Source organism: Vicia villosa, linkage group LG4 (assembly GCF_029867415.1).
Source record: "Vicia villosa cultivar HV-30 ecotype Madison, WI linkage group LG4, Vvil1.0, whole genome shotgun sequence".
In the NCBI taxonomy this organism is placed as follows: domain Eukaryota; kingdom Viridiplantae; phylum Streptophyta; class Magnoliopsida; order Fabales; family Fabaceae; genus Vicia; species Vicia villosa.
In genome coordinates this window covers 149,878,880-149,896,654 of record NC_081183.1, presented here as the reverse complement: position 1 = coordinate 149,896,654, position 17,775 = coordinate 149,878,880, and the positions used below count along the sequence as shown (strand labels likewise).

The 17,775-nt window shown below is 37.8% G+C and overlaps 1 protein-coding gene across 1 annotated transcript; it reads right to left on the bottom strand.

Moving 5' to 3' along the window:
• Window positions 1-13,142: 13,142 nt before the first annotated feature.
• LOC131598058 (uncharacterized) lies at window positions 13,143-14,387 on the bottom strand. Its single transcript, XM_058870701.1, has one exon. The coding sequence runs from the start codon at window positions 14,385-14,387 to the stop codon at window positions 13,143-13,145; it is 1,245 nt and encodes a 414-aa protein (XP_058726684.1).
• Between the last annotated feature and the right edge of the window lie 3,388 nt (window positions 14,388-17,775).

Here is a 17,775-nt window from a genome sequence, read left to right as displayed (position 1 = left end):
ATTAAGTCTTGACGGGCTTTGTAAAAACGAAAAAGAGCTGTTGTCGATGTTACTGTTCACGGCAAGAGAGAGACGGAGGTTGTTACCGTTGATTGTTCACTGTGAGAAGAGTGAACCATGAGCTTCTTGTTGTTTAAACCGAGAGCAAAGAGAGTGATGGAGAGGAAGAATTTCGTGTTCTTCCATTGTTCTTCATCGTGAGAAATCAAGAGAAGAAGAGCTTTATTGTTGGTTGTTCATTGAGAGAGCACCGCGAGAGAGCAAGAGCAATTGAGAGAGGGCCATGAGCGATTGAGAGGGAAGAGAGTTTTTCTTCTGTTTTTTCCAGAAACATCGTAAAAGTGAAAGAGAGAAGGAGAAAAGAGGCGCTGCCTCTTTGACTTGTTAGGGTTTCAACAAAACCAGCCCCTTTGTGGTGACTAGTTGGGCGGATCCGGGTTCCATCTGACCCGACCCGGTCCGGCCCAGCTTTATTATTATTATTTGCTTCAGCTTCTTAACATTCTGGGCCTGCACCTCCATATGTTTTTTTAACACCTCTGGCCCAATTAATTTTATTTTCTTTAGTTTCTTTCATAAAAGAATTTAGGTATTTAATTTTAAATATAGGATTTAATTTTCTTTTCTAATCCTTATTAAAAATGACAAAAAAAAATATGTTTTAATATTTTCATGTGTTTATAAGTATTTTTTTTAATTCTTATTAAAACAACAAAAAAATATATTAGATGCATATTTAAATTCGTGTTTCTAATTATTTTATCTTTTCATGAAAAAACCACAAAAATATCTTCTTTTAGAATTAATTTTTATTTTGAATTTGATATTTTCATATTATTTCGTGTAGTTAATCATTTAAATTTCTATTTGATTTCTGTTGCACATTGCTTGAATTTTCTAACTTCATCCAAAACTTCGAGATTATTTCTCTGTTGTTCTCTGGATTTGTCTGTTTTGTTTGGTCTTCCATTTGCTGTAGAAGTCCATAAACAATTACTGGATGATCATGGGATGCTGTAAGCTGTGAGCTTATCCGACGTTCTATTCTGCTGGTGTGGATGCTTAATGTCTGTTGAGATCCTAATTTATTCCAAGCATACCACTTGAAGATCACGGTAACACCTCAAACTCAGAAATCCAATTTTCTCATTCTTCGAGGTAAGCCTAAAACTCAATCAACTGTTTTCACAATAATAATCAATTCACTTTCAAATCATTCAACTCATTTCAAAACAACTGGGCCTCTCGAATATTAGAGAGTATAAGTCCCATTCCATTTTCTTTGTACAGTTTTTCTTTAAACAGAAAACTTCTTTCAATAAAACTTTCAAAGTTTTTCAAACGACGAAACCTTGCGTCTGTTAATAAAACAATCAACCATGTTTTATAAAATAAAACAGGGGCCTCCACATAGGTATAAGTCCCATTCCCGTACATGAAATTAGGTATTTCATTGTACAAACACCTTTTTGTACATACCTCGATCAATTTGTTTTTTTTAACTTCGAACAACAAATCAAAAATGAAGGTTTCTTTAAATCTTCCCAAAAATACCCGTGTTTACAAATGGATCATGCTTACAGGTATAGTTCCTTTATAAACTCCATTGTATACACACACCTTGTCACATATATGTATAACTGTTCATAATTGTTCATGTACTTGTTCATATTTGTTTGTACTTGTTCATATTTGTGATTGTGTTATATATATACTTGTTCAACTTAGTACAACACTAGGTTCCCCATAGCCTCCTATTGGGCTTCGTGCAAAGAATCTCCCTAGTTTAGGTTAGGACATAGAGTATGGTTTCCCGGTGAAATCGCTCTAAGAGCTCAAACCAACTATACCATGCCTCCCCTTGGGCTTCGTACAAACGACTTGTCCCTCCCATAGCCTCCTCTTGGGCTTACAATGCAAGGACCCTCGATTGTCCCTCCCATAGCCTCCTCTTGGGCTTACAATGCAAGGACCCTCGGATAGCCTCCTCTTGGGCTTCGTACAAGGACCCACGGGCTTCTTATAAGCATCCCCAATATCCAAATCAAATACCCTAGGAGATTAGACATTTATCATCTCTATGATAGGAGTATCTCTTCTATATCATCACAAACAATCAATCAATCAACTTAACTTTTTTGCCACAAGGCTGGCTAATCAATCAAACTTTTTTTTGCCACCATACTGGCTGATTAATCAAAGTTTTTGTCACAAGGCTGACTTCATTGAAACTTTTGCCACAAGGCTGGCTGATTAATCAAAACTTTTTGTCACAAGGCTGACTTCATTGAAAGTTTTTGCCACAAGGCTGGCTAAAAAACATCTTTATCATTCTAAGCACCATAAGTGGCATGGCCCAGGGCTTATAATGAAAAGATTTTCAAACAAAATCAAACAGATGTATGTGATGATATAGATTAGATACATCGAACATTTAGATGACATTTGTCTCTTTTCCTTTGCTTCCACTAGCATAAGTGGGAACTACGATTGCTCTAACTTTCTCAACATCCCTTTGAGAATACGTAGGCACAAGGTCGTATCCTTGGCGAGCAAAACTTCTCCCTCAAACCACTCAAACCTTAGCACCCGTAGACCCGAGCTACAGATGCTCTGATTCCCTCTAAGGGATATGTATGCAGAGGATCGCGATGATCTTTGCGAGCATAATCAAACAAACACCTTAGGTCCCACCTATTTCACAAGAACCTCTCAATAACATGGAATGAAAAACATAGAAAAGAAACCTATAGAGTACTATAGATACGTTGGGTGCTAATACCTTCCCTTCGTATAACCAACCCTCTTACCCAAAGATCTCTCCCCCACTTTTAAGGTTATTGCAGCTTTTTTCCTTTTCCTACTTTGGAAACAATAAAAAGTTTGGTCGGAACAAAAGAAAAATCATTTTTTTTAGCACTCGAGCCCAAAGAAGGCATCAGGTGTCTCATCCCGAAAAAGGATACGATTTTTCCCCGCGACACCTAGGTCTTAGGCATTTTGAGTTTACTAATAAAAGTTTCCTTTTTGTTTCTGTTTGTTTGCGAAGATAAACTCTAAAGTCCTTGAAATCATTGCATATATCATTGCATAACAGGTTTCCAAAGGATAAGTTTCTCATCTTCTTACTATTTTATTCCTCAAATCCCTAAAGCTGAACACTTACAACTCTTGTGTGACTTCGTCGGAACCTTCTTCCTAGGAGTAATCTAAACTGCTCCGCAGGTTCAGATACTAACGCTTGGTTTGTTTTCCACTCTGGGGCACTTGGCAATTCGATTGATGATTGTCATCCATTCAGAAACAAGGTTCGAGACCTGATTGATGCAAAGGATATCACATTCACATCTGAAGGCCAGATTTGAAGTTCTCCTTTGACTCAATGGATATTATGAAGCAATAAGTCCATACAGAGAGAATCTCCTCAACATTGGCAATCTCTATATCGTCATGCATTTTCATGCGTAATCTTTCTTGTTTTGATGCAATACTGTTTGTATGCAATGCTTGTCTTTTTTTAAACTATAATAATAATGCATTGGGTATGTTTGTCTTGAAAAAATCTATTCGATTTTGTATACATTTTTCTTTGCTTGTGATACCAAACTCTTAGTGATAAAGCATGATAACTATGAACAGAGGATATGAACATATACTACCCATAACCTCAAATGGTATGCTTTTGAATAAATCCCTATTGATGATGTACAGGCATTGCTTCAAACCCCCAAACACTAGAGATATAAGGAAGTTAATCCCTCTGTAACCCCTTTTGAGCCTTGGAGTGGGAGTTTCTTTTCAATAAGAAAAACCCTCACATTTAACCTAGGGGCAGGATAGTGTTCAATTGACCTGATTGAGCGTTCAAAATTCATCAGGAGCACACATCTAAGGATACAATAATGGTTATCTTTCAAAAGGTTGAGGAAAGTCAAAACCGCAATGGTTATCCCTCACATTATGAGGTCAAAATATGACGATACCGCAATGGTTATCCCTTGTCAACCAAGGAATGAGGCAGTCACAATCTTTCCAATGAATCGAAGTCGACGCAAGATCATACGACTTGGCCCGAAAAGAAAAAAAGAATAAAAAGAATGACAAAAATGACAAATAAAAAAAGGATCAAAACAAAAAAAGATCCTCAATAAAAAGGAAAATTCGTGTGACTATAAACTCAAAGAACAAGATCGTGTGATCAGACACCAAGAATAAAAGGTGAGCGACTTCCATGTCCAAAAACCTCATTGATTCCTCAATCATCTCAAACTCCTTTTTGAAGGATGAATGCTTGCATCGAGTTAACTGAACATAGGTTGGAGAACATCATGAAAGGGGTGGGAACCAAATAATTTTGAGCCTTATCTCCTTTTTTCTAAAAAACCGTGAACCAGGCCATGTTATAACCCTTAAAAGTCCTAATTGAAGCAAGGTTAATTCGAAAACATACTATAACAAGAATACGGTAAACTGGTGATGTTTAAAGTCGGCCTCACATCTTATAAATAGAGCACATACGTCTCAACACGATGTACTCATGAATAAAGTAACCAAACATGGCCTCCCAAATTTTTATTTATCAATTCTTGTAGCAAATAAATTCTATAAATCACAAGGGAAAACTGAACCTTGGTGGTCTTCGATGCTCAGATAGCCAAAAATTATGATTAAAAAGTACACAGTATGAAACCGAAAGCATAAGCATGCAAAAGGTAATAATATAAATACATATTATTTACAAGCTCCTTTAAAAAGGTCGTTGTAACCTAATATATCATCTTGGATGATCGCTACCATCGAAACAAAATATTTGGCTTTAAACATGGTACGGGAAACATATTTAAAAAGACCCCTCTTGTTAGGCGCAAATAGGTTTCGAACGAAAGCTAAGTCCTTAGTAGCCACAACAACAACAAACTCTTTCAGGGTGCTGGGTTCCCAAGACAGAAGAATGACAAGAAGACAAAATAAAGAAGTAAGAGCATCCGACTCAAGATCCTGCGACAAACAAACATATTTGGAAGAGTCTCTTTCAACAAGAGTAGACGGGCAACCACCCCAATTCTTCTTGGAAGGGTAAGGAGATAGTGAAGGCTCACAAATAGAAAGGTTGGACACCATACTAGCAACTATTCCACCTCAGGAGTCATACCCAGGATAACAGTCGCAACTACTACCGGGGAAACACCTACAATCAGTGTCCGGACCACTAGAATAAAAATAGCTACATCATTAGAAGTCTCCATCACTTGGCCTGATGAATTGGTCGTAAAACCCTGATCCTTGGTAAGCACGAGAAACTTCTGCAACCGGTCCATATTATTTGAAAAAAGAAGTCGCACTTGTAAAAAAAAAAGGGTGCCCGTGCCTTCATTATTTCCAAAGAGTTTTCGTCTCTTGGCATAGTCTGGCGCATTGAATCACATAAGTATGAATTTGCTTCTTCTTCCATTGAGAAAGGGACTTCGCCATAACCAAATCCTTCTTTATAACTGAGCCCCTGATACCAAGCATACAAATCCTCTTTATTTCCACCTCCTCAGAGGACAGAGGACTTAACCTGGTGTGGTAAGAAGAAAGAAGTCTATGGAAGTGAGCTTGAGACCAATACTTCAAAAAACTACTCTTACAAGAGCAAAAAAGTCCCACTGGGCCCGAAAACAAACAAAAGGAAAAGTGAGTCCTATGAGTACTAGGTTTCACCAACATGAAACATTCAAGGAAATCACTTCATTCACTCGTAAAAAATTCGAAGCAAGGGACTTAAGGGTGAAATAAGATCAATCCTTGATCCCGAGCGTTATCCCGAGAGGTGTGGGCCGCGTAAAAGAGCTCTAAGGAAGGTTTCCAAGACTTGATCACATGTGGTTGGAACACCTTCATAAAAGCCCAAGCTTCAGGATGAAGTTGTGATGGGGAAACTCTCAAATGGTTCATCCCGACCACCTCGAAATCAGAAAAAGGAAAAATTATCCTTAACTAGTGAAGATACATTCGTATAGAGGAACCGAGCAAGCTTCAAAGGAGCTTCATCTCCTCTCTGCCGGATCTAATTGAAGAACCAGCTAATCCGAGGAGTTTTCGAACATAATGTCAACATTGTTTATAGCCTCGACAATGTTCAAGGTGGAAGGAATCCCTATCACTTCAACGGTTCTCCAATTATATCTATTGGAATTATCCAGCTCAACTAAACAAAGTCCCCTTCGGGCTGGTCATCAAATTTAAAATGATAACCATGGCTGATCCAAGACATAACATTAGATTGTCCACAGACTCCAAATGACGCACGATTTCTACATCGCTCAATATATCCTGACAAAGTTAGTTGTATGTTCCCTCATTTGGTGGGTAGCTTCTATCGCTGCCTCGATTAAAACAGGGAGAGACATTAGTTTTTCAGTAGGATTCTCAACCCATCCGATTTTCCTTAAAAATAGAGCCTCCGAGAATTCCCGGTAAGGAACCCCTTCAGAAAGAGAATATCTAGAAACTTCTCCTATTTATGATTCCTCAATCAGAGAAATGACCTCCGATTAGGAATGACAACGGGTCGGGTCAGGTGCGGGTTTCACACTACTCAAATCGGCACCCGAACTCAAACCCAAATGTTGTTCGGTGGCAAAATAACACCCACACCCGTTGGGTTCGGGTTTTTTCACCCAAACCAGAACCTGTAACAAAATACACTTTTCCTACAACTTTCCACAATATATATATATATATATATATATATATATATATATATATATATATATATATATATATATGGGATAGGATCAAATGACACCAAGGTGTCAAAGTTTAATTTGACACCAAAATCTCAATTGTTAAAAGAATTGATCTAACGGTGATACTAAATGAAATAAAGTAATAATAAAAAAATACATAACATATTTTTCTCCTAAAAAATAGGCTATTTAGTATCACCGTTAGATCAATTCTTTTAACGGTTGAGATTTGGTGTCAAATTAAACTTTGACACCTTGTTGTCATTTGATCCTATCCCTATATATATATATATATATATATATATATATATATATATATATATATATATATATATATATATATATATATATATATATATATATAAGGGGTGTGATTTCGGGTGCGGGTTTCACACTACCCAAACCCACACCCGAAATATCGGGTGGCACCCTAACCCGAACCCAAATCCAATCAACTCGGTTTTCACCCGTTGACTCGGTTTCGGTGCGGGTGGACCCCGCAGGTTTGGGTCCGCTTGCCATCCCTACCTCAGATCTAAAGTCCCCACTGATTGAAGAAAGGGAATGCGATTCAGACTTCATTCCCCCTTTAGAAGAGAAAGAAACACTACCCTCTGAATCATTCTCAATGTTAATAGGGTTATCTCTCATCTCAATAAGGAAACAATAAATAGTTGAAGAACCTTGAAATGTAAGGTCAATGGAAATGAAGCGAAAGAGAAGGTTAAAAGTTCAATCTTTGAAGCTTTGAATGCGTGATAACGTTTACTCCTGAAAAAATGCTCCAAAAGAAGAGGGGGAGATTAAGAAGAAATAAGGGAATCTCAATCCAATAGGTTGCGAAAATTCCCGAGATTTCCTCTATCCTTATATAGGTGAAGACAATCTGGTGGATCAGATTGAAAACTAGAAGCAAGTGTAGACTAACGGTCAGATTTCATTTTGGGAACATAACCAAACTCAAGTGCATAGTAAGCAGCATCATGTCATTCTCTACCTTTTCAGGTCACACGTCAAGATAAAAATGGCGAAATGTTTCATTGATGGGACTGCGTTTAATGCTCATGTTCCCCATTACTCTTTGGCAATGCCAAAGCGATGCATGTTCGCTAACAGTCATTTCTGAAGGCCGACCACGACTTCTAAAAGACTCCTTGACATCCAAAGTACCCAGTGAGTCTTGGGGCAACTGTTCCATATCGGCCAAAGGCCCAATAAGATAAGTCTCGCTTATCCTATCCATTCCATTGAGCCAAAAGTATAAATACCTTCATAAGGAGTTTTGATGTATACAATATCTAATCTTCATTTTTACTATGATTTTTTTGAACTCTAAACTGACTTGGGCGTTGGAGTGCTAACCATTCAGGAACACCCCCTCCTTGGTCCACCGTACCGGAGATTAGCAATACTAGTTCAAGATCAACGTCTCTGATTCAAGAAGCGTCAATACCGCAACCTTTGGTCAAAAGTGCCGCATCATTGAATCACTCAGGAAACTTCACTCTGCTGTAGTTTCCACAATGTTCTCCATTTCTAGTTCCGAAACGAAACAAAAAGATAAAAAGTTGTTAAAGAAAGGAATCGAGTTTTCAAGAATTATGAGGATTCCACTACTTATCACACTCCAAAATTTCGAGTGTTTATGGGTTATTTGAGTTTTTTTGTTTTGTTTTTTTCTTATAATTATGAATTGAAAGTGATGTTATGCTAGTACAACTCTAGAAAATAAAATTGAAAAACTAATGATGGTGTCATAAACCGAGATAATATTTTGGTTGTAAAGGGGGTATAATTCAAAGTTATTTAATTTTAATTTTTCTGGGTGATGATTTTAAATTTGGGTGATGATTGCAAAGCTTGCAAGCCAAAGTAACCAAATTCATTATTGAAGTTCTACTTGTGCTTTAACATTTATCCGTTTAACCAAAGCCACCCATTAAACTAGAGTCTTGCGATTTACAAACTACCTTATGCTCATGCTTTTTTTAACCATATTTTCCTCACAATTGTACTCCAAAACTTGAACTTTTCATTTTGTAAATCTCGTTAAAGCTTCATTGAACAAGCATCTTTAATAATATTGAGTCTTATAATATCAAGGCCACCAAAATATGATGACTCAAAAACACTAACATGGAGGATTCAGATTTGACACAGAAGATGATCTTGAATTCAACAACATCAACATTAATTGAATGGGTCTGTGTTCTAGGTCTCAAATGGGTTTTGGTATTCTACATTTGAGATATGGTCTTAAGTTTAACAAATAAAATGAAGAAGATATTAAAAACTTAGAAAACCTCTTTTAGTGATCGATTTTTTCGTCGATAAATTAGTCACATAAGTTTAATTTTACATGTCATGTCACGTTAGAAAAATTGACGTCGTTACTGACATTTGGATGAAAAAGACTAACGTAATACTTTTTGAAAAGTCGAGGAACCAAAATCATCTTTTTAAAGTTATAAAACTAAAATGATCCCCGAGTACAAGATTCGATACCGGGTATCAAATCTAAGTTAATCTAGTAATTTAGCATTTTTTTTTCTTTTTGAAGTTGAGAGAAAATGAAATCTCATGATTTTGAAAATATTATTCTACTGAACTGGTACAACCGTACAAGTACAAAGAATTCGTTAAATATAGTTTCAACACCAACTAACTAACTAGTTTCTCTAACTGATTTACAACCTAAAGAAAAGTAGTTACAACAACTAACCAAAGCTTAAACTAACAATGTTCACAAGAATGTTTCATACTCACCTAAAGTTGGAAGATATATGTTCAATAAACCCAACTTGAAAACAATATTGTTGAAATGTATTTTAGGAAGTGTCTTTGTGAGAGGGACAATAGTTGATCTTGAGATTTCACACGTATAAGCTTAAGAAAACCCATATGAATATGCTACATTATAAAAGGAAATTCTTTTTCAATATTCTTTGATCTAAGCCATAATGGTTGGGTTATAAGCCATAATAGTTGTAGAAATACTATCACATAAATGATAAAATCATAGAAGTAGTGAATGGTATATCAAAAGCTCTCAATAGATGTTTATGCTAAAGCAATTTAGAAGCAACATTGCTTTATGCTTTACATTTTTTTTTTCAACAGAGGATATTGTCATTATGTTTTTTTTTTTTAGATCTTCGTGCAATTAGAATATTTGTTGAGAAAATATAGAAACCAGAAATGAGTTTACGGGATACTTGACAAGCAACTAAAAAATTAGAACAAGATCTGGTGTTTCCTTAAGCACTAAATTTTGCTGAGGCCTATAAGGACATGAACACTGATGCAAAACTCAATGTTCCTGTGAAAAAGAATTAAGGGCAAATTCCTTTGCATTTCCAAACTGAGTTGTGATATGTACAAAGAATTTCTTTTTAACAAATCTAAATCTTCAAATTTATAATTCATCAGATATATCCTTGTGAACCTAGTTCAATCATCATTAATTATGAGGAAATATCTCTTACCATCATATTTGGGATGAGAAAGAGTCCCCCGTCAAATCTCTTACCTCCATAGTCCACAATCGGACTTTATACTTATTAACACTCTCGTCCACATTATATTTCACTGAAAATTTCCAATTGCATTCAACTGGCTCCTTTCCCTCTAGTAGGAGACAAAGCTGCCATGTTTGATTCTTCTATAGTGCCTTGATTTTTCCACAAATTCCACTCTAGAACTAGGATAACATCATGGAAGTTTTGAGGAATTTGAGTTTTGTCCACTTAGTTGATGAAATTCCTGTATTCCTACAACAAATTTTCACCAGAAACGTGGTTCCTAATTGAGTGTTTGGTACAATACCTCACTATCTTTCTTATGCAAATAAGTAAGTTTCTGGTCATAAGTAAACATTATCCAATAAATTAGAATGCATCATTGCATAGTAAATTACCTTTGTTTTTATTAATAGGCAATGCTATTAATAAGGAGTATAAGAGGTACTACCTATTACAACAAGGAAAAACTCCTACATCTCAAAACAAGAGAGGGGGAGAATATTCCAAAAATGAAAGTTACAAGAACCCCTTAGTTTATAAGAAGATAAAAGCCATTTCCATGAACAAAAAACGGCCTCCGACATACATTCTAAGAAACTAAAAGAAGCATTCGAGAAAATGATTGCATTCCTCATAATCCAAATGCTCCAAGCCGTTGTCAACCAAATAACCGATACCGTGATCTTCTTATCCTTCTTGTTTAACTTCTCGTTGATACACACAAAACCTTCAAACTCCTCCAAAGATATCTCATCCTCCAAACCTATCCACTCAAAAACTTTTCTCCATATGTTAGAAACAATACTGCAGCCCCCTAAAATGTGAGCTAGACTTTCAACCTCCTTCAAACAGAAAACACAAAATTGATCAAAAGGGTTTGACAACATTCCCCTCATAATTAATTGATCCTTAGTTGCTAGTCTATTATGGATCGCTCTCCACCCGAAAAACAGAATTTTTGACGGCGCTTTTATACTCCATAAAAACGCTGCAGCTTTGACAATTGTTGTGTGCACAGGGGGGCCGGACAACAGCGGTTTGAACCTATCATAGCAGGACTTGACCGTAAAGGCCCCTTCCGTCGTACCGTTCCAAGAGAAAGTGTCCACTGTGTTAGCTTTAGGGACATTATTTTGAATGCCTTCAAACAGTTCCTGCCAAAGAAAAGAGTTGATGTTATCATCACCGAAACCATCTGCATTGTTCCAAGCCCAGCCGCTTGCTCCAAAAGAACCAGCCTCAGCCACAGTAATGATGCCGTCGTAAGTCTGCACCAACAGCTCCGCAAATTGTTGCGCCAGTGGCTGATTCCCAGCCCAGTTTCCGTACCAGAATGGGATGTTAGAACTGTCACCAAGACTGCAATCAATAGCACCTGAGAAATTATGAGTCAAGAGAGAAATATAATTATCAGATAACATGATGTCCCTCCACCATTGAGAGTCTCTCTTAGTTAAAACGGAAACGTCACCGACAAGGACCTTGTTCTTAATATTTCCATAACGAGTTTCAAGGATACCCCTCCATACCGCTTCGTCTTCCACCAAAATCCTCCATTTCCATTTACTCAAAAGCGCCACATTCATAATCTCCACATTCTTTATCCCCAAACCTCCTTCTTCCCTAGTTTTGCAAACAGTGTCCCAACTCACCCAATGGATAGTTCTTTTGAAATCGCCTCCATTCCATAGGAAGTTAGATTGAATAGCTCTCATTTCTTTCAAGATTTTAATAGGCGCTTTGTAAAAGGATAACGAATAAATGGGTAAGGCATTGATCACGGAATTGATTAAGCACACTCGCCCCGCTAAGTTGAGATTGATTCCTTTCCACGTTGCCAACCTCCTTCTCATCATCATGGTCAAGTCTTTCCACATTGCAAGTTTCCTCGGATTACCGCCCACATTAACTCCAAGAAACTTAAAAGGAAGATTATCAATTTTACAAGCAAGAAAGGAGGAAGCCGCCTCAAGAAAACCATCATTCACATTGACACCGTAAATATTGCTTTTGTTGAAGTTTACCCGCAGCCCCGACTTCATCTCATACACCCTAAGAATAACCTTCATGGCCCACAAATTCGCGGTGTCTCCTTCCGCTATCATGACAGTATCGTCCGCAAATTGAAGCATGTTCACACTCTCCACCTCGTTAATCTTGAACCCCCTAAAATCTCCTCTATCTATAGCCTTATGCATAAGCATCGTAAGGACCTCCGCAACCAAAACAAACAAAAAAGGAGACAAGGGGTCACCTTGGCGAAGACCTTTCTCCACTCTAAAATCCTTGGTTATACTCCTATTTATCATAACGGACATCCAACTAGAAAAAAAAATCCCTCCATACACGACCTCCATTTCTCTCCGAACCCCATCTTAGCTAGGACAAATCCCAAAAAATTCCAACTAACCCGATCATAAGCTTTTTCGAAATCAATCTTAAACATAACACAACATCTCTTCTCTCTAGAAGCTAAATCCAAGACTTCGTTCACAACTAAGACGCCGTCCAATATATTCCTATCGGGGACAAAAGCCGTTTGGTTAGGCGAAATCAACTTTCCTATTACGTATCTCAATCTTCCCACTAAAGTTTTAGCAGGAATCTTGTACACGCTTCCAACTAAACAAATGGGGCGATACTCATTTAAAGATTGAGGATTCTTGATTTTAGGTATAAGAGCAATAAGGGATGAAGTACAACCTTTTGTGAGCTTTGCCTTCTCATGAAAATCCTCCATAAATTTGGTAACATCAACCTTGACTGTTTCCCAAAAGAATTTGAAAAACTCCATAGTGAAACCGTCCGGACCGGGGCTCTTACTACCGTCACAACTCCACACCGCACTCTTTATTTCCTCCTCCTCGAAAGGTATTTCCAACCACACTTTTTAGTTATCGCTCAAAGTTGCAAAATCCATACTTTCCGGGACAGCCCTACCGAAATCTAATTCATTGAAATACTTCTCGAAATTGTTCTTGACCTCATTCTTCACCTCTTGAACTCCTTCCACCCTTCCCTCTTCTCCTTCCACCACCAAAATAACATTCCTTCTTTGTCTTTCCTTGATGGAGTTGTGAAAAAAACGTGTATTCTTATCGCCTTCCTTCAACCAAAGTTGTCTAGATTTTAATCTAAGCATACTTTCTTTCACATGAAGATGTTTCCAAAACTCACTCGTAGCATCCTTCCTTTCTAACACCAAATTCTCTACGTTATCTCCAAACTTCTCTTTTATCAACAAGTCCATAGCATTAATTTTCTCCACTTCTTTACTAACTTTAAGATCTTCCCAACCAAAAATCTCACGGTTCCAAGATCTAACACGATTCTTTAATTGTTTGAGTTTTTCAAACAATATAAAGTCACCTCGACCCTCAATCTTCAAAGAAGCACATTCCTTGCAAATGAAATCCTTAAAGTCTTCATGTTTAAGCCACGCGTTGTTGAACCTAAAAGGCTTTGGCCTCCAATAGAATTCACTGCAAAATAAACGGATAGAAGCATGGTCCGAAACATCTCTAGTTCCAATCCTTTGATCAATCACCCCCCAATCTTCAATCAAGTTGTTCGAAACCAAAAATCTGTCAATTCTACTCATTGCCTTGCCATTGTCCTTAAACCATGAGAAACGACCCCCTACACACGGTATGTTTACCACTCCCATCCTTTCTATGAATTCCCGAAAGTCCTTCATACCTTTCCGATTATGATTTGCTCCTCCCCCTAATCTTTCTTCACTTCTAGTGATTTCGTTAAAATCCCCTCCTAGACACCATTCCTCATTCAAACCTTTGGCCCTTCTATCAACCAAATTCTTCCACAAAACCCTCCTTAGGCTAATGCTGCAAGGAGCGTAAATATTAACTAAATTGACACTAATTCCTTTCCATGAGATATTAATTCTGACATAACCAGACCCAATGAGTCTATAATTGACCACCAAAGAATCTTTCTTCCATAATACAACCATTCCACCTGAAGCCCCTTCCGAATTACAAGCTGTCCACTCTACATCACTGCTACCCCAAAAGGATCTAGCTAATTTCTCACTGAAACAAGTCAGTTTCGTTTCTTGGATAAATCCTACCTCTACTTTATTAGATCTCTGTGTGAAACTAATTCTTCTTCTCATGGAATCACTCCCCCCCCCGATATTATAAGAAAAAAATATTCATGACAGAAATTTTGTTAACTCCTTCTCCTTCGCCCTGTTTTTGTCTCGCATCTCCATATCTTCCACAGTTTTAATATTACAACTTTCCTCCACACCACTGACTACCCCTAACGTTTTAATTGATTTCCAAAACCTCCTCTCAACCTCTCATTTCGCTGGATTCAGAATTCTATAATTACATCTCACTACTTCAGAATCATTCAGAGAAGTGCAAGGTTGGAACGTACCATTAGAAATTGAGTCATTGTCTTCCCCAGAAGAGTCATCGGCCGCAATTCCACGAGCAAAGGGTATTAGGTGTGTTGGAACCAACAACTAAAGGGAAGACTAGTGAACAAAAACCGGAAATTAAATTACCTTTTCCAACAAGAAATAAGAAGAAAGGACAGCACGAGAAAAATTTTCCAAAAATTCTTGGAAATGTTTAAGAAACTTGAGTTGAACATACCATTCCTGGAGGCATTAGAACAAATGCCTACATATGCCAAGTTCACGAAAGATATCATCTCCAAGAAAAGGACAACCGATTGTGACCCAATTATTCTAACTGAAACTTGTAGTGCTATTTTGCAGGGTATGAAGATTCCGGTGAAGAAGAAAGACCGCGGCTCTGTAACTATTCCTTGTACTATTGGGGATAGATCATTTAAAAAGGCTCTTATTGATTTAGGAGCAAGTGTTAGCCTTATGCCGCTGTCCATCTACAAGAGATTGGGAATTGGTAAAGTTCAAGATACAAGAATGACACTCCAATTTGCAGATCATTCCGTAAAAAGACCGTACGGGATAGTAGAAGATGTGCTCGTAAAAATTGACAAGTTTGTGTTTCCAGTGGATTTTGTAATTTTAGAGATGCCAGAAGATGAAGAAATTCCGATCATTTTGGGGAGACCATTCTTAGAGACCGGGAGATGTTTGATAGACATAAAAGAGGGCACGATGACCTTGAAGGTGTATGATGAAGAGTTAAAAATTGATGTGCGAAACACCATGAAATACAAGGATGATGTTGCTACTAGTCAACATATTGAGGTGATTGATCAAATTGTTAACAATGAGAATGCTTTGAAGTCACAACAACTACCTTTAGAAAGAGTGTTGAGTTTATCAATTTTCAACGAAACTAAAGAGGTTGACGAAAAAGAGATAGAAGTGTTGAATATGATGGAAGAAAAACCTTTCTTTAAAAGTTCTCGACAAAATCGGTGGGAGGATTTAAGGCAACCATTAGTAGAGGAAAAGAAAGATGAACCAAAGAAGGGGGCTGAATTGAAACAACTACAGGAAAACCTCAAATATGTCTTCCTAGACACAGAAAGCAAATGTCCGGCTATCATAAGTTCACACCTTGAAGTTATCCAAGAGAACAAACTTGTTGAAGTTCTGAAAAAGCACAAAGGGGCCATGGGATGGTCGATTGACGATTTAAAAGGTATTAGTCCTACGGTTTGCATGCACAAAATTCTCATGGAGGATGATCACAAACCTGTAGTCCAACCTCAACGGAGGTTGAATCCAGCAATGAAGGAAGTTGTCAGAAAAGAAGTGGTGAAACTATTGGATGCGGGGATGATCTACCCTATATCTGATAGTGCTTGGGTGAGTCCTGTACATGTAGTGCCGAAAAATGGAGGAACTACAGTGATAAAAAATGAGAAAAATGAGTTAATCCCTACAAGGACAGTAACAGGGTGGAGAGTTTGCATTGATTACAGAAGGCTAAATCTGGCGACAAGAAAGGATCACTTCCCGTTACCTTTCATAGACCAAATGTTGGAAAGGTTAGCGGGTCATGACTACTATTGCTTCCTCGATGGGTATTCGGGGTATAATCAAATAGCGGTCGCACCAGAAGATCAAGAAAAGACGGCCTTCACTTGCCCGTTTGGTATTTTTGCCTATAGAAGGATGCCATTCGGGTTATGTAATGCTCCAGCTACTTTTCAAAGATGCATGCAAGCCATCTTTGATGATATGCTTGAAAAGCATATGGAAGTATTTATGGACGACTTCTCGGTTTTTGGTAAGTCTTTTGATAATTGTTTAACTAATCTTTCTCTTGTGTTAGAAAGATGTCAACAGACCAACTTGATCCTCAACTGGGAGAAGTGTCACTTCATGGTGCGTGAAGGTATAGTGTTGGGTCACAAAATTTCCCACAAAGGAATAGAAGTTGACCAAGTAAAAATAGAAGTCATATCAAAGCTACCGCCACCAATGAATGAGAAAGGTATTCGAAGTTTCTTAGGGCATGCGGGTTTCTACCGCCGGTTCATAAGAGGTTTTTCTAAAATAGCTAAACCCTTAACTACTATGTTGGTTAAGGACAGGGTCTTTAATTTTGATAATGAGTGTGCCGTAGCATTTGAAACAATTAAGAAAAAACTAGTTTCAGCACCAATTGTTGTGGCCTCAGATTGGTCTCTTCCTTTCGAGATCATGTGTGATGCAAGTGACATTGGAGTAGGGGCGGTTCTAGGACAGCGTAGGGACAAATTGTTACATGTTATTTACTATGCTAGTCATGTTTTAAACCTTTCACAGATAAATTACGCAACAGCTGAAAAAGAGTTGCTAGCTGTTGTTTATGCCTTTGATAAATTCAGGCAATATCTGTTGGGTTCCAAAGTTATTGTTTACACTGACCATGCTGCTTTGAAGTATCTTTTTGCCAAACAGGATTCTAAGCCAAGGCTTCTGAGATGGATCTTACTCCTTCAGGAGTTTGATGTGGAGATTCGTGATAAAAAAGGATGCGAAAACACAGTCGCAAACCACCTTTCCCGAATGTCTCCTATCGAGGAAACAGAGGAAAAGCGCCCAATACAGGATGAATTCGCAGATGAGCATATCCTAGCTGTTATTGGTGCACCTTGGTTTGCCGATTATGCAAATTATCTGGTAGGTGGGGTAATTCTAGAAGATTTGATTCTAACCGCAAGAAAAAGTTTCTACATGATTGCAGGTTCTACTTATGGGATGACCCCTTCCTATACAAGAAAGGGATAGATGGTTTAGTCAGAAGGTGCGTACCAGAGGAGGAACAAAGGGATGTGCTAAATGCATGCCATGACTCAGACTATGGGGGACACTTTAGTGGAGATAGAACTGTTGCGAAAGTCTTACAATCTGGGTTATACTGGCCGACCTTATTCAAGGATGCTCACCATATTGTTCGAGAATGTGAAAAATGTCAAAGAACAGGTAACATCTCAAAGCGAAATCAGATGCCTCAGAATGCTATGTTGGAAGTAGAACTGTTCGACTTATGGGGGATTGATTTTATGGGACCGTTTCCACCATTCTTCGGGAAGAATTATATCTTGGTGGCAGTTGACTACGTATC

Coding starts and splice junctions, on each gene's coding strand:
- LOC131598058 (XM_058870701.1), bottom strand. CDS start 14,387: ATGAGAAGAAGAATTAGTTTCACACAGAGATCTAATAAAGTAGAGGTA.